Source organism: Schistocerca americana, chromosome 1 (genome assembly GCF_021461395.2).
Source record: "Schistocerca americana isolate TAMUIC-IGC-003095 chromosome 1, iqSchAmer2.1, whole genome shotgun sequence".
Lineage (NCBI taxonomy): Eukaryota > Metazoa > Arthropoda > Insecta > Orthoptera > Acrididae > Schistocerca > Schistocerca americana.
Genome location: NC_060119.1, coordinates 1,178,803,306 through 1,178,821,819, shown reverse-complemented (window position 1 = coordinate 1,178,821,819; position 18,514 = coordinate 1,178,803,306). Strand labels below are relative to the sequence as shown.

Genomic DNA, 18,514 nt, shown 5'->3' with positions numbered 1-18,514 from the left:
TGCAGTGAAACTAATTTGCAACAACAAAGGATCCTGGCGTGAGACCCCCCACACTTAACAATACTGTTCCCTCTGATCTGTCAACAAGAATATATTAGAATGTTGTAAATGAAACCTTGTATTTTTTATGAGAATTATCTGATTTGTAAATGCTGAACAGAATGCGATGGGAAACATCATTGTAAAATATCGATTTCAAAAATGTTTTTGCATTAACGAAAAACAATTAAATACTTATCATGATTTTTTAAAGTATCTGTGGCTCAGCTTGTAGTATCAATATACCTTATGATCTTACAGGATTGCTCTTGTGGTCTGGATTTGTAAAGTGTCTGCGTACATATTAATTCACAGTTTAGAGACATCATAGTTTATTTCCAGATCCAATATTTCTGACAATTGCCTTCACGTTTTCACTAATCCCAAATGTATGAAGTTGCATTGTGTTTCAATTCCATGTTTCATTAATAATTGTAGAATTAGGTAAAAATGACATTCACAGTAATCTCCTAAAAAAAAAAAAGAAGGAAAAAAAGTAACGCCACTCCATAACATTGACAAGACTAGGCTCAACTATTCTTCTCAAGAGATGAACAAAGACTCTGTTACATAAAAAACTATACAAAGATAGCACAGCTCTTTTGTGCAAAGTACCAGCGACACAATTTTACAGTATTAATGTCTGTGTCTTTCCAAATCCAACAAATAAGTTTTTTCTGTGTGCTTACATTAATGTTTACCTAGAAAATTACTCAGAATGCAAAAAAGTATAGGAATATATAATTATATATATTTTTGAACATAATTTTGAAATGGAATCTCTGTACCAACTATTGATACATGCTAACTGCATATGAAAGAAACAAATGGAATTACCTGATAATTAACTTCTTTGCAATCAAAGATAAAAATTGGTTCCCAAAAATTACATAAAACATCAAAAAGGATGACATTATAAATAATTGTTATCATAAAATCCATCGATCCTATAAGCTTCCTTATTGTACATCTGATTTGCAACTTTTGAAGAAGCAGTTGAAAAATAAATGGAATAGATAATTTTGTTAAGTAGGGTTGGTATTGTAAGATACTGTTGAACAAAGATCCTCGAGATACTGCTCCATTATAAACACCACTGGCTTCAGATTCTGATTTGAGCTTCATCACATAGAACATAGCTAAGCAGGGATGGCTAGAGGACAAATGTAAGGATGTAGAGGCTTGTCTCACTCGGGGTAAGATAGATACTGCCTACAGGAAAATTAAAGAGACCTTTGGAGAGAAGAGAACGACTTGTATCAATATCAAGAGCTCAGATGGCAACCCAGTGCTAAGCAAAGAAGGGAAGGCAGAAAGGTGGAAGGAGTATATAGAGGGTTTATACAAGGGCGATGTACTTGAGGACAATATTATGGAAATGGAAGAGGATGTAGATGAAGATGAAATGGGAGATATGATACTGCGTGAAGAGTTTGACAGAGCACTGAAGGACCTGAGTCGAAACAAGGCCCCCGTAGTAGACAACATTCCATTAGAACTACTGATGGCCTCGGGAGAGCCAGTCATGACAAAACTCTACCATCTGGTGAGCACGATATATGAGACAGGCGAAATACCCTCAGACTTCAAGAAGAATATAATAATTCCAATCCCAAAGAAAGCAGGTGTTGACAGATGTGAAAATTACCGAACTATTAGTTTAATAAGTCACAGCTGCAAAATACTAACGCGAATTCTTTACAGACGAATGGAAAAACTGGTAGAAGCTGACCTCGGGGAAGATCAGTTTGGATTCCGTAGAAATGTTGGAACACGTGAGGCAATACTGACCTTACGACTTATCTTAGAAGAAAGATTAAGAAAAGGCTATTCTATGTTTCTAGCATTTGTAGACTTAGAGAAAGCTTTTGACAATGTTAACTGGAATACTCTCTTTCAAATTCTGAAGGTGGCAGGGGTAAAATACAGGGAGCGAAAGGCTATTTACAATTTGTACAGAAACCAAATGGCAGTTATAAGAGTCGAGGGGCATGAAAGGGAAGCAGTGGTTGGGAAAGGAGTGAGACAGGGTTGTAGCCTTTCCCCGATGTTATTCAATCTGTATATTGAGCAAGCAGTAAAGGAAACAAAAGAAAAATTCGGAGTAGGTATTAAAATTCATGGAGAAGAAATAAAAACTTTGAGGTTCGCCGATGACATTCGCCAGAGACAGCAAAGGACTTGGAAGAGCAGTTGAACGGAATGGACAGTGTCTTGAAAGGAGGATATAAGATGAACATCAACAAAAGCAAAACGAGGATAATGGAATGTAGTCAAATTAAGTCAGGTGATGCTGAGGGAATTAGATTAGGAAATGAAACACTTAAAGTAGTAAAGGAGTTTTGCTATTTAGGGAGTAAAATAACCGATGATGGTCGAAGTAGAGAGGATATAAAATGTAGACTGGCAATGGCAAGGAAAGCGTTTCTGAAGAAGAGAAATTTGTTAACATCGAGTATAGATTTAAGTGTCAGGAAGTTGTTTCTGAAAGTATTTGTATGGAGTGTAGCCATGTATGGAAGTGAAACATGGACGATAACTAGTTTGGACAAGAAGAGAATAGAAGCTTTCGAAATGTGGTGCTACAGAAGAATGCTGAAGATAAGGTGGGTAGATCATGTAACTAATGAGGAGGTATTGATTAGGATTGGTGAGAAGAGAAGTTTGTGGCACAACTTGACTAGAAGAAGGGATCGGTTGGTAGGACATGTTTTGAGGCATCGAGGGATCACAAATTTGGCATTGGAGGGCACCGTGGAGGGTAAAAATCGTAGAGGGATACCAAGAGATGAATACACTAAGCAGATTCAGAAGGATGTAGGTTGCAGTAGGTACTGGGAGATGAAGAAGCTTGCACAGGATAGAGTAGCATGGAGAGCTGCATCAAACCAGTCTCAGGACTGAAGACCACAACAACAACATAGAACATATCCACTTACTGTGCACAAAGTGCTTTCTAATTGATAATCAGTGCAGTGTATTTTCAAGTGTTTGGTAACACCACTGGCTTCAAATTCCGAGTGTAATCTTCAAACATAACCTGCACATTTGGCACACTATTTCTGTGCTCGTCTGTACCCAGCAAGGTAATCGTCTCTGTTAGTTCTTCAGTAACTTTGAAGTCTGTGTTAATACCTCTAAAAAATAACAAGACGTGGGCAGTATCAGAGATCTCTGTAGATTTGACCACGACTGTTGAGTACCAAGCAAATATAGATGATTTTTCTTGTAACAATTTGGCAAAGGTACAAACATTATCTCCAATACAACACATCACTGTATTTGCTGAAAGTGTAACTGCTTTACATTGTTGAGTTTTGTCAGAAAGCAGTTCTTCAGCTGTAATTAAAATGTTCTTTTTTATCAAACTGTGTGCCATATGTTTTCTCCTAGTGGTGACGAATACTGTATTCCTTAAGAACAGAAATAACTTCATTCTAGACAGCAAACCATTGGTTTATTGTCTCTCTCTAGAGCAGAATATTTCACAGTCCTCGTTGTATTGAACATATGACGTTCGCTATCCACTGTTCTATCTCTAGTCTCAATGGACACATTTCAAACATATTCAAAGGAAAGAAAACTTGAGATAACAACAGAGCAAAATTAATCATGAAGTCTGACAACTGCAGGCAAAGTGCTCCTGGTGACATCTGTATTATTTAGGAATAACTGAAAGCAATGTGCCTAGCAGCCCCTCTTATAGTTAAGTGAGCAGGAAGAAGCACGTGCTATTTTAAAAAGTTTTCAATAAAGTGTGGCCTTGATCGAATCCTTCGCAGGTCATTCTATCCCAAACCAGGAGTGGCAAAGCACACACATCACATATCTCTTTGACAGTATGAATAAATGTGTTATTAGACAGTAATCTCTGTTCTATGTGTTTAAAGATTGTCAGATGTCAGAATAAAAGAGTAATATGCAAATGTCTCAAAATAATTTTTAAAAAAGGCATACTACTAAAGATTTTATGAAAAAAATGATGTATCGGATTTACAGTGACCAGTGGTTTATTCCTGCTGAACATAGATTCCTATGCATTACTTTGTGAATAAATGAATGATACTTTTCTTGCCCATTCTGCCTATGTATATCATGTTTCTTGCTATTGCTAATTCTCTTATCTGCAGGTTTGCATTAATAGGTGAAATGTATTTTATTCATCTCGCGGCTTACAGAATTTCAGAACATAAGTCTGACACTGATGTGCAGGAGACATGTCAGGGTTACAGTTTACTAATTTAAAATTTTGTCAGATTTACAATATTACTTGCTGAGGAGTTTATACAAGATTCTCTCTAACACTGTTTCAGAATTTGAATCCACTGTAACTAACATAATTTTAATTTTTTTTATTTTTAAGGATCCAGCTCAAAGTATCACTTCATTGTTCATGAAATCTTCAATTACTTGTAGCATCTGTCAACTAGAAAATTGTGTAACTTGCTTTTTGGAATATTTAGCTTCATATTTATTATGCCCCCCCCCCCCCCACCCACCCCCCACCCTTCTGTTTTGTTGTACTTTCTCCTGGCTATATATTGAGGAGCCTAAACATACAATTTTAAGTGATGTGAGGTGAGCATAAAGTATTATGTAATTCTTGTGTTGTAAGAGTGTTCAAAATGATTTTTTATGAATAGATTAGCTCTGTTACGTACGAAAAGAATCACCTCAAAGATGTGTAGGGAGGGGACAGTTAATGCTTTTGGGTCTTTAAATAATGGTTGACTCAATACCCTTGGCTGTGCACTGCACGTTATGAAAGATTCGTTTTTGCAGCTTTAAGATTTGTATAACGTTTCCTGAGTTTCCCCAAAAAATTATGCCATTCCTAATATTTGCTTAAAAATAGCTATACTATGCAACTTTCTTGGTGTCTATATGAATAACACTGGCTAAAATTTCCATTGCAAATGCAAGGTTGTTTAATTTATTTGCTAGTTATTCTATATGTGCATTTAAATTGAAATTTCTAACGAGGGGACTTTCCAATCTCGCAAATTCAGTTCGAGATGAGACTTCGCAGCTTAATAGTACACCTCAATGGTGTCCGCTCGTAGAAGTCTTAAAGCACACTATCCAGAAAATTCAGAGAAAAAGGGGCTCTTAAATTGTAAGCATAGCTCATATGCATCTCATATACTGTCAGTTGTAGCATTCCAGCATACAGGTGAAATAGCTCAGTCAATAGTGTGCTAGAGTGTCATACAGCCGATCCGGGTTCAGTCCTACCTGCAGGCTTGATTTTATTTTGTTATCCCAGACAATGTTTGCATAGCGGGGTGCTGCTCCATCTTGTTGATATATGACAGAGGCAAGGGTACCATCCTGTTTCAACTGTGGCTCCAAGAACAACTGCAGCATATCCAGGTAGGTTGCTCTGGTAATTGTCTTTTCAGCAAACATAAATGGCACATAGATACTATCTTTCATGAGACCAAGCCACACTGACTTTGGGAGAATCCCTTTGCCACTCAGTGCCTTCATGGGGTTGCTCCTCTGCCCAGATCCAGCAATTGTGTTTTTTGACGACACATAACATGATTCATCAGGTCCTCCTTGGCTACAGCCTCCAAAAGATCATGACAGATAGCTGCTCATGCCACATGGTCTTCACCCTCTAGCTGGTGAAGCACCTGTATATAATATGCCATCTCTTTAAGGGTGTAGTGAAGCACTTTCCGCACTGGATTTCAGCATGGATAGCTCACGACTCAGCTGGCAGATAGATGCCGTTGGACTTCTTTTGATAGCTTCCCTCACATACTGTACAGATTGTGGGCTGACTGGTGGTCCCCCAGCACATCTCTCATCAGCTGCAGATCCTGTACGCCGGAATTTGTTGATGAGCATCTGAATGCCAAGTCTTATAGGGCATCCTTCCTATACTTTCTCTCAAACAGTCTCCGGACCCCAGCATAGGTTTCACCACGTAAACGATGTTCCATAATTGTTATTCTTTTTGCAATTGTTAACATTGTGATGTCTCTTCATGGTACCTGTAACAGAAATAATCCACATGTACGTTTTCTGCAAAATGTATACTTTCTTTACGGGCACCCTGTATAAACAGGTCATGAAGTGTCAAGGCGTGCTTGGAACTAATCGAACAGGGGCTGCTACAGTGCCAATTCATTCCTTAATTTCACTGCGCCTGGAGTGTTCTGTGCTGTGAAATATTATCAGAATTTTTACAATATTGTGAATTAAATAGTGTCTGTCAATGGAGACATCGCAAAAGTATCGGAAACCGCAGATTAATTATACAGTGTAGTGTCAAAGGTGGTGTTGAAAGATATACTTGTTTATTATAAAAGCATTCAGCCTGACTGGGTTGCCTCCAAACATGTCTCTGACGATTGTCTGGTTGAAGACATGTGCAACACTCATTGGTGAAGAGAATGTGATGCCAATCCTGAGCAGTCCATTCGGCATGTTGTTGGGCGCACTGCACGGTGTCATGGTTGCAAAGATGGACCTCTCCGTGGATGTCAGGAGTGAACAGTTTGAGTCATAACACGATGTCCTGTGGCTGCACGAAGAGCATTATTCAACCTGGTGGCATTGCTGTCAGGGTTCCTCAGAGCCATAATCCATAGGTAGCACGAGCCGTGTACCTCCTTCCTGGTGGAATGACTGGAATTGGTCGGCTGTTTGAGCCCTCTGTCTAATAGGCACTGCTCATGCGTGATTGTTTACATCTTTGGTTGGGTTTAGTGACACCTCTGAACAGTCAAAGGGACTGTGTCTGTGATACAATATCCACAGTCAACGTCTATCTTCAGGAGTTCTGGGAACCAGGGTGATGCAAAACTTTTTTTTGATGTGTGTATTTATATTGAGAGGAAAGTCGTGTCTATAAAACAGGAATAAAATTGACCCAAGGATTGAGCCTTGAGGAACAGCTTGACACAGTTTTCCACTCTGTGAAGTAATCTTCTCAATTTGATGCAATTATTACCCTTTGTTTCTTTTCCATCACAGATGATTCACGCCATTTCAAAGCCATGTCCCTTGTTTCATATCTGTTGAGCCTGAAAAGCAGCAGAGCATGGTTTAATGATACAGATGCTTTTATAAGATTGCAGAATTCCTTGCAACTTCAGTTTTCCTATCAAACAATGAAATAATGTTTTCAGTAAACTCATTGTACTATGTGATGAAGCTTTGAATCTGTAAAGTAGCAATTTTTTCAAATATTTTTGATATGACTGGGAGTATAAAAACAGTGATAATTTCCCATATGATCTTTTGATCTTTTTTAAATAATGGTTTTACTTCTGTATATTTTAAAAGATTACAGAAGTAACCTTCCTCAAACAATTCGTTTATTATGAGAGAGGGGGTGAGCTATTATTTTGTAATAGCTACTGAGTCCTCCTCCTTCCTCTTCTTCTTCTTCTTCTTCTTCTTCTTCTTCTTCTTTTTTTTGGGGGGGGGGGGGGGGGCAGTATGACAATTTTAAAAACTTTTGTTGAGACTGTGTTCAATTTTTAAGACATTCACTGATATTGCCTTGCAAACTATTTACTTTCTGCTCATAATTTGCTACATCTAAATCAGATTTTCCTACATTTATGAAGAACTCATTGAAGAACTCGGATATTTGAGCTTTATTTACAACAGAGTGTATCACCTTAAATTTTTAATGTTTTGTCTGGTTTTATATGAGTGTACATTTTATACCCTGGTGGAGCTGTTGTATCACTTAATAAAATCTTATTTCAGAAAGACCAAGGACAATGAAAAAGAAAATGAAGAAACTGATACTACAGATAATAGAACTCAATGTAACACAAAACTAGATGCACAGAATCAAGTTGAATCTAGTGCTAAGCCCTTAGGAAACAAAGCAGAAACAACTGCTGCAGATCCGGATTTAATTCTGAAACTAGAAGAAGCAGAGAAGCTTATTAGAAAATTACGTCGTGAGAATGAGGACCAACGCCGCGAGGTATTATTTCATTGCGTAAAATGCCTGCGATATAATGTCTTGAATGTGTTAGTGGCTTTCTGATTAGCATGTACAGATTTATGAATGAATGTTCCTTTTAATAATAATTGTAAGCATTGTAGCATAATTAAAAATATCCATAATATATTTTTAAAGGTTTTTGTGGTTTTGACTCGTGCTTTGTTTATTGTGAAGTAGAAATTCTAAGACATATGGACAAGGCAAGATAAATTATCCGACAAGATAACAGATGTGTAAAGAACCCACTTTCAATCATGCTGTTGCATCACTGCAGTCAAAAAACTTGAAAGAGAACAAACATTATTGTCTCAGAATCTATCTAGAATTGAAAAAGTAAACATACAGCACCTGTTCTCAACATAAATTGCTGTAACCGTAACATTGCCATTCATCTGCTTTACATGAGTTTGCAGAGTTATGTCACAAATTCCTTTATTTCTTCCATATCTGTGTTTAGTGACATAATGTTTTGGTGCAAATGATTTGGTAACCTCTTTATTTCTCTGCTTTCTCTCATTTACATTTCTTCTTGTTTTGTGTATTCATTTTGAGGATTGATATCTTTTTTCTAAATGGATTCAAAATGGTTTGCAAGTGGTAATGACTACCAAATCTTCCCATTAATTTGTTTTTACTTTATTCAAAAATTATAATGCCTTCTACTCTGTTGTATTTGTCTGTCACCCTCTCACTGGTAAATGAAGCTCCTTTCTGACTGAATATCATTAGGCTTTCTGCTTTTAGAGCTCCACAATATCTTAGCCCTCCATTGATTTCATGGCTGTTTGATTTCACAGCCATCTCATTCATATATTTGACTGTTGTCTCTGAAAAATTTGTGTTACACATACGGACCTCTACCTACACCATGCCAGTCAGTAGTGTGAAGAACCTCATCAAATGGACTGTTATTTGAGAACCAACATAACAGCTGGAATACAACTTCCTGACAGCTATCCAGGCATGGCCTACCATGATTGGAGTTGAGAGGTAGGAGTGAGGTACTGACGGAAGTGAAGCTGTGAGTCACGCCTGGGTAGCTCATTCGGCCAGTTGATAAGAGCAAAGAGCATTGCCCACGTTAGTGCACTGTGTCCTCCCCTCTCCACACACACACACACACACACACACACACACACACACACACTCGAAGTTGTTGGCTTCATTAAAACTTTGCTAATTGTAATAATCTCTTGATGACGATACGGACTTTCAGGGATGATAGAAGAGGGCAAATGCTTCAGTTGGGAATTAGGAACCCAGGACAGTAAGTGACTGACGAAATTAAAAGTTAGAAGTAAAAATTTGAAAATTTTTAATTTACCTGCGTTTTGCTGATGACAAGTCTAAATAGACATATTTTTGTAATAATTTTATATTTCTGCACAATTTATAAAAGGGTGACATTCACAACATTCATTCAAAGTGACAGTTTCAGTTGGGTACAACATTATTGAACACAGTTTTGTCATTATGATCTCAGTCTTTGTGGTGTCCATATGATGCCACTGGTGACTGGGATATTCTCTTCAGTAGAACAGTAGAAGAGATTATTTCGTACAGAAAACTTTGCTCATAGCCTCACAAAAAGGAGTGGGTCAAGATCAGAAAAGTCAGTTTATTAGGTAATACATATTATGATTTGTATGTTCTCATATTCCACTGTCAGAGATATCACAATATGTTGCTTTCAAAACTTTCAGTGCTGTTGTTTACCCCGTGTTTCAGAGTGATACTTTTGATCTTCTGTCTTCATGGGAAGATTATCATCTTCGTGGAATGATGCGTATTTTTGTGATAACCTACAGCTTGTTACAACAGTTGGATCGACAAGTGAAGGAAGTCCTCCTTCAGCTCTTCAATAAAATTTGGATAACTGGCGACTGTCCCAACTCATGGAAGGAATCTATTTTAATCCCAATTTTAAAACCGGGAAAGGATTGGACAGACCCTGGCAGTTATCGTAGTATTAGCCTGACAGGCTGCATAGGAAAGACACTGGAGTGTATGGTCATTCAGCACCTAGTGTGGGTTCTGGAAACCAGGTCCCTACTCAGTCCCTCCCAGTGTGGGTTCAGGAGGTATCACTCCACTTCAGATAACCTGACCCTGCTCGAAGCTGCAATTCAACAAGCTTTTCTTCATAAGCAATACCTTATCAGTGTTTTCTTCGATTTGGTAAAGGCCTACTATACTACCTGGAGGCATAATATTTTGTCGCAGCTCCATCAGTGGGGATAATGTGGACGTCTATCGACCTTCATACGGTCCTTTTTCTCGGACAGATATTTTAGATACAGGGTTGGGAAAGTCTTATCTGACCCTTTTAAGCAGGAGAATGGTGTCCCTCAAGGGAGTGTTTTAAGTGTCATGGCTTTTGCCATCGCAATCAGTAGTATTACAACCACAGTGTGACATCCAGTACTATGTTCCTTATTTGTGGAAGACTTCTCCATTTTCTGCGCATCCTCCAGCCTCGCCACAGCTACTCGGCAATTGCAACTGACGATCAGACGGTTGGAGGAATGGTCTCGCACCACAGGTTTTAAATTCTCATTAGAGAAAACAGTTTGTGTTGCTTTTAATCATTCCTGCTCTGTTTAATTTGCCCGTTTTAAAACGGGGGACACCGATCTCACTTTTAAGGAAAAGGTGAAGTATCTGGGTCTTACGTTAGATGAAAAGTTAACATGGTTACCACACCTTAAAGAATTAAAACTGAGATGTCTCAAGGCCTTACACATCCTTAAATGTGTTAGTCATAGGTAGCCGACAGAGCATGTCTGCTCTAACTTGATAAGGCCCTTGTGCGACCCTGCCTTGAATTCGAATGCCAGATTTATGGGTCAGCAAGGCCTTCATACCTTAAAATGCTGGATGCAGTTCACTGCTAGGGTATTAGGCTGTCTACAGGGACCTATCGCATGAGCCTGGTTGTTACTGTGTGTGCAGAGGCTGGTGAGCCTCCACTGTCTATTCGACGTCTTATCATGGTATGCCAAGCATATAGGGCTTTGTCCGTTCCTACATCACCAGCATCCAGTTACGTTGTTCAGCTGCCACTGGAACGGCTGTTCAATCATCGACCACAAGCCATTTGGGATCCATGCAAGGTAGAGCCTTGAATTATTACAGGTCGGGGGCATTAAGATCCAAAGCCAAGGGTGGAGTAGGGCATCCCCCCTGGCTACTACTAGCGCCCAGATTGCTTTTAGAACTGACTGCTTACTAGAAGCATTGTACTCCAGACCATGTTTTTAAAACTGAATTTAATGAAATTGTATGTAGCACTCAGATTTTATTACCGTCTACATGGATGATTCTAAACAGGGAGATGTTTTCAGTTGTTCTGTCGTGTTCCCTGACACTGTCCTCAGGATAGGGCTCCCAGAGCAGTTTTCAGTTTATTACACAGAATTGTTTGCTCTATCCTTAGTGCAATGGTGCATGGCGGCATGACAAAAAATTTATCATCTGCTCCAATTCTCAAAGTGCCCTTCTCGCTGTTGTACAGATGTACCCACCAGATTGGGTGGTGCAACAAGTGCAGGATGCTCTCCTACTTGCCTACTAGCAAAACAAAGAAATCATTTTTGCTGGGTTCCAGGGCACACAGGCATCCAGGGAAACGAACTTGGTGATACTGCTGCTAAGGAGGCTTGCTCCCTTCCTCCTCCTGCCAGCTGTTCAGTCCCTCTGCAGGATGTCACTTCATTTGTGACCAGGAAGGCCATATGTTGGTGGGAGTCCCAGTGGCTGGAAGTGAGGAACAATAAACTACGTTCCATCAAAACTTCAGTGTGATCATGGATCACCTCCTCCCGCTGCGACGGTGTGAAGAAGTAGCCCCTACTCAGCATAGAGTGGGACACTGCCCACTGACACACAGCTTCCTCTTACGTCAGGAGTAGCCCCCCACTCAGCATAGAGTGGGACACTGCCCACTGACACACAGCTTCCTCTTACGTCAGGAGTAGCCCCCAGTATGTCAGAGACGTGGGACACAGCTATCAGTGCGACATCTTTTAACCAAGTGTGTTCTGTATGACGACATGAGGGTTGAACTGGGTCTCCCACGGGATCTTCCCTCTATTTTAACTGATAACAAAGCGAGTATTGTTCGTGTCTTAAAATTTTGTGCGGTGTCCGGAATCCTTCCCAAAATACTTGGTGTGCACTCTTAATGTGTCACAGAGTGGCTGGGTCACGTATTATTTCTAAGTCATCATCCAGCCACGCTTATTTGTCCCTTTCTTGACAGCATCTTTACAGGTACAGGTATTTTCTCAATGATTTCGTTTGGTTATCCCGCTATGTCTCACTGGGGTTTTATTACGGGCTTTTCTGAACTCACCTTCCTGGTGTTGCTTTACGTTTCCTGTGGTGGGATTTTCAGTTTATTGATCTTCTTCCATAGATTATGAAAATCTTCTTCGATATAACATTAATGCAAGGGCACTGATGACCTAGCTGTTTAGTGCCCTCCACCATAAAGAATAATAATAATAATAATAATGTTCTTGGAAAGAGGGATAAAAGAAAAATGTGAGTTATGTAATGCCCATTCTAGTGAAAGGCTAGGAATTTTTTTTGCTATTAAAATTTCAATATTGAAATATTCAAAAAAACTTAGAAAGCAATGTCAAAGAGTAACTTGGATTAATTCTCAAGATTGTGTTATGATCATATTTTAATATAAGTTTCACATCATAGGAACTTCTTTAAGTATCAGCATTAAAATGTCCAGATATTATAATTTGCATTAAATGATTGATTTCAGGTATTGAAGAATGTGAGAAGATATAGTAGTTATAACTGCTTTTTCAGTTTCTTAACATTGCTGTTGTAGGTATCCTATTTTACTACTGTGGCAAAACTATGTTTTTAGAAGTTTGAGTTGTTTGTAACTGTGAGACAAATGTAAAAAATGTATATTCCACAAATGTTCTTTTGTGCTATGCTGAAAACAAAGTGTCCTTCCTCCACTCACCCACCCACTTCCTGCCCCCTTATTAATATAACTGTTGTTTGCAAGGTACAGAATTTTATAAGTATATTATTCATTTCTATAGTAGGTCTGTTTCACTTATTGCCAGCTTGCCACCATAAAATCAAACTTGAGCAAATCGGTGGGTGGCAGTGGAGCCATCAACCGACACCTTGGTGCCACAGCTAACTCGCATAGAGGTGGAGGAGCCAATCATCATCGCTCTCAGCACCAGCAAACACAGTCACAGCGATTCCCACCGCTTCACTCTCAGAACTATTGGCATCACGGTCAGAACACGCAGCCACACAGGAATGGGTTAGTACTAATTTGCCATTACCTTTCTAATATGTGATGTGAAAACATGTAAACGGAAGAGAAACCTGTATATGTACCATAAGTACAGACATCATAATGTATTAACTGCACTTCATTTGCAGTCACTAAAATATTCTGTTCTTTCTTTTTTTTAAGGGCGGAGTATGTTTCTCATCGATATGGACCTGCTGGTGCGGGCAGATTGGAGAAGGAGACACATGTAGTTGGGCGTCCAGTTCCTACACTTCCAAATCTTCGCAGTAGTGCCTCTAGCGGCTATTCGTATTCTAACAGCAATGGAAACAACCATCGCCGTAATGTGCACTATAACTCAAATGGGAATGTCCATTATTATAGGGGTGGTAAAGACGAAAGTGGAGAGAACAGAAGATACAGGGGAGGCAGTGGAAGAGGAAGCAGAGAATCTCGAGAGTCAAAACAATGAAGCTTTAAAGATTTTTGTTGAATTATACCATGCATTTACATTTTTTGACAGACAGTTCATTGTTTCAGAATTTACATATTTTACATGACTTCTTTTTGTTAAAACTTCGTTCAGTTCTAGATTTTAAATTCTGATTCTACGCATACAGTACATATAATTTGATCTGTATTTTTCTGCTTCATTCTGACAAAATGTGCAATACTTTATAAATTGTAAGTATATTTTATAAATGTTGCTTTGCACTGGAAGTCTTACAAACATAACAGTATTCAAGTTTTTCTTACTTGCTTCAGTAATGTTGTCTGTGAAGAGGAAAGATATTTTTGAATTTATATACTTCACTTTCGCTATTGAAGGTGGTTAAGTGCTTATATTAATATTATTCTGATATCAACACATCAAATTTGTATCTTGTTGACACTTCACATATTTGGAGATTCAATAATTTATCAGCTGAAGAGTATAAGTTAAAGTTTTTATTTGTGAGTTCATCATCTTATTTTAAAGTCATACACCCAAAATATGTATAATGCCTAACAATCTGACAATTAATATTCAGTGAGTTCAATTCTTATGTACGCCAGGGTAATTACAACTCCCTGAAGGTGCCTTCTGTTTCACTTCATGGATTTGTTGGGTGGTGTGAGCAGTGTTAAATGGAAGCACTGTATTGCCTTATCAGTATCAAAAATCAAACATGAAGTGGAAAACCTTGTTGAGTTACTTTAAAAATGTTTAATGGCATTTGTCTTACATTACCATTTTTTAATTTTATTTTGTGAAGATAAATTCAAAATATGATGTTGCCTCAGTGTGCAACAGGTGAAAAGAAGGGGCATTTTAATGGAGCTCATGCTGATTGTATCAGGAAGTACCTTGCCTAAGGTCTTCCATGAGGATTCTGCAACTTGTATCAACACACTATGAATTGATCTGACAGTTGATTGAAAGTATTTTCACATGCTTCTGACTTCCATAATTTCTTGTCTTTGTCTCAGATATGCCTTCTCTTTCAATCAGATCAGTTGATAAATGTCTTACACAATGAGGAGCTAGTTTTCTTATGGTAAGCATATTCTTAGAAAATAAGCATGTCTTTCATTTTTTAAAAGAAAGTTATGTAGGTTTTACTTTGAAGGCTGATTGTATGTCTGTTACCAATTGTTATTAGCTTCTAAACACCTATGCTGCTGTGGTTATTAGAAATCAATGTGTTTTATAATGGGTATAAGTGACTGTACTAGCTGAATAGCATGTCTTGTATGTTTCCCATTTACTTATTGGGACCGCAAATATTTCCAAGTAAAAAAAGTAAAAGAACGTGCTCACAAGTGCAATCTGTCTGTATGGAAAGAAAAAACACACAATTCTCAGTTGTTCACTAAATTAGTACAGGAGCAACACGGTGTAGTTGCGTGTACATAATAGAAACAGTAGAATCACAACTCTGTGTAGATTAAAAGGCTGTCCTTAATTGAAACATTTTTAGTATGGTCTGCTCAGAAACAAAATGTACACACAATTTGTGTATTTTTAAATAGAATTAAAAAGTATATATTGAATATAATAGAGGGAAACATTCCACAAGGGAGAAATATATCAAAAAACAAAGATGATGTAACTTACCAACGCTTTCGTTTGGTAAGTTACATCATCTTTGTTTTTAAAAGTATATGTTGAGCAGCATATGAATATATTCGAGAAAATGAACTGGAGGTTAGTTAATTTTTTGCTGTTATTTCATAACTGCTCACTGTATTGAAGGATTTTTTTTTCTTTTTACACATATTACCAATCTCTCTTTCGTACTGTTCCCTTTATAATAGAACACTATTATAGATAAAAGTGTTGATGTTAAAATCTGAATGGGAAGCATGCGGGGAAATATATGGAATTTAAATCTTTATGTAAATGTTACCATTAGTATTTATCTTATTGCTAATACTGTGAATTACTTCTGGTGTAGGAAGCAGTTTTGTGGTGTTGTGTACCCTGTATCCTGTTTTTTTATTTCTTTACATAGAAGTAAATGTAAACTGTATAGGCAAACTGTGCAGACTTTGTTAGCTATTTCACAGGTGCTGCAGTGCCCACTTACGTGGCATGGTGCTAGATAATGCAATAAGCTGATAGAGATTCAGTGCAATAAAAGCAGTGAACTTGCCATAAAAGATCAGTAAAATTTCATTTTAATGTATTTTAAGTGCTCCACCTCATACTCATGTGAATAGATACAAAGACAGTCATTGTTGAGCTATGGTGAAGGATGATGAAGTATCCATATTCTTCAAACTAACAGTTTTACATGTTATTGGATTGGTTCCTGTGGATGTACACAGACATTTGTAACTGAAACTTTCTTTTTGACACCTACCCAGTATTCAGAAAGCAGATTGAAATGTGACTTAGTTTCCTTCCTTTGAAGCATATGTGAAATTTTACATTAAAAACTACTTCAATATTTCTGATTTTTAATTTTGTGTTAGTGTGGTTGCGAGAGGAAAAGAAATTTAGGAACTTAAGTTTCTTATAAATGTGATACTTGCTACATGACCATGTCAGGGCCGCTGACAAAAGTTTTCCTTTGGCATTGAGTAGTTAAAATAAACATTGATAATTTAACAGTTAGCAACGTGGCTTAGGCTCTACAATATCACAGGTCAAAAGAAGAAGCTGCAACCTCCACTGCTGCTTTATTAAAAGAAAAGTATGAAGTATGTCGTTCAAAAATGTAGTTGCAACTGAAGTAATTCCTGTTACTGAAGAAAGTAATGAGAATATCTATCACAATATTGTTATTTCCACTTCACTGTTTTCAGAAATACCCCTTATTGCAGTTATTAAGATACTGAAACTGACAAGCTGGCATAAATTACTGTCCCCAGCTGCATTTGTAATTTACAAATAGTTTCATTTGTAAAATTTTATGAATTGGGGGAGCCACTGTTCACTCTCATGTCCATAATGTATATGAAATGCCAATACTGAATTATTCTAAGAAGCACTTAAAATGTGAGCACTGTTCTACATTTGAATATGGATATTTTGTATGCCTCTGTCCAAGTGTTATTTAAATGAGGTATTACATCTGTAATTCACAAAATGTTAGTCCTTAAATGGTATCTGGAGTGGAAAGAGAATAATCACACTGTAAGGGAGTTTTCACTGTGCATTTATCTTTCTCTTACAGTACCATTATAGAATAAAGTTTGTGTACTTTTCAGTAGCTTTTAAGTTTTATCATCTTAGAGATACTGAATTCTGTGTACAGCTGTCATTTATAAAATTCTGAGACATATTTACTTGTATTGCATGCAGAAAATACCTTCAAAATATTTAGGATGTATACAGAAAATGGCTAATTATTATTAACCACGGAAAATAATTCTTGAGCATCTTTATCTTTCTTCGATCTCCAGTTTCTTGGCTATATAATATTTTAAAACAAGTTTGTCAGCTTTGAGCAGTAGGCATTAAAAAGTATGCATAAGGTGGTAGATATGTCATACTTAATTGCATTTACTTGTGAAAATACTCAAAGTAGACTTTAAGGGCCAGACTTAACTTCCATTGCATATGGGTAAATAGAACGTAAATAACAGAGTACATGAGTGTCCTGGCTTTAATGTGATGAAATATAGGTGATACATTATGGAATTGTTACAAATTTTAATCTCTGAGGCAAGTTGCATTATATAAAGGCTGATTTTTCTTTTATTTCTCAGTTATTACATTGCATTAGATTGTATTTATATATGTATAAATATGTATTTTGTTTAATATTTTATGTAATGCTCCTGCAAAATAAATGTTCCAATGATCAATTTTACATTTCTTAAAGTTGTTTCTGCCAGATTGGAAAACTGTACATGAGTAGATAGTAAAAATGAATGATAATGGTTCCTGGGATGGGAATGAATGTTTAATTAGTAACTAAAAATTCCTTCAGAAGAAATAGAAAATTTGGAAAGTTATAAGATGTAATGTTCTGAAGGATGAAAGTCCCTCCAAACCCTGCCATAGTGGCAGTACAATCACATATGCTTGAGGCTGATGATATAAACCATGTACACTGCACATTTCATGGGAGCATGTGGGCCAAAGCTATTTGGTCATGGAACAAGTCACAGAGTAGTTAGCAGAATGCTGGTTAGGGAACTTGTAAACAAAAGTAACTAAAGAATTAACAAAACATGAGAGTATGTGAATAAATAACACATTACAGAGATATGTTCTCAACAGCCGAAGGAATTCCTGTACAGAATAGGAGTGTGCCACAAGAAAACCTTTAGACTTACATTTGAAGATTGGGTGTTTCACTCCATTTTCTTTTTTGTTCTATTTGAGGCCTGGAAACCAGCTGAATAGTAGCACCTTTCTGTACAGTGCTTAACATGTTGACTGCTGCATGTAGAATGATGGTTGTTTCACGGCAAGGCCGCCAGTGGTCTTGTGGAGTCATTGTGTTAAGGAACTGTTATCAAAGTGCGCATAGTTTTTTTCATCTAGTGTTCACTGAATGAATGTTGCAATTTCTCTTAACAATTCAGTTCTTAAACAAATCCCACAATGGAATATATTTGCAGGGATGGCACCGCTTGAATTCAGGCATACATGAAGTTCACAAACCACAGATCTGCCAGTCTGGAATTTCCTAGCTTAAGAATATTCTTGGTGAGTGCACAGAATTGCCCCAAAATATGGTTCCATGTGAGGTAAGAGTGAAGTAAAGAAGCCTCCGTACTTT

The 18,514-nt window shown here is 37.5% G+C and overlaps 1 protein-coding gene across 2 annotated transcripts in view; it reads left to right on the top strand.

Annotated features, from left to right (window-relative positions):
* Window positions 1-17,596, top strand: part of LOC124619712 — an 81,377-nt gene extending 63,781 nt beyond the window's left edge. For both annotated transcript variants that reach the window (XM_047146276.1, XM_047146285.1), the window contains 3 exons: window positions 7,771-7,996; window positions 13,114-13,322; window positions 13,479-17,596. In XM_047146276.1, the coding sequence (XP_047002232.1) occupies window positions 7,771-7,996; window positions 13,114-13,322; window positions 13,479-13,767 (724 nt within the window). In that variant the 3' untranslated portion in view covers window positions 13,768-17,596. The remainder of the gene's footprint in view (window positions 1-7,770; window positions 7,997-13,113; window positions 13,323-13,478) is intronic.
* Window positions 17,597-18,514: the final 918 nt, after the last annotated feature.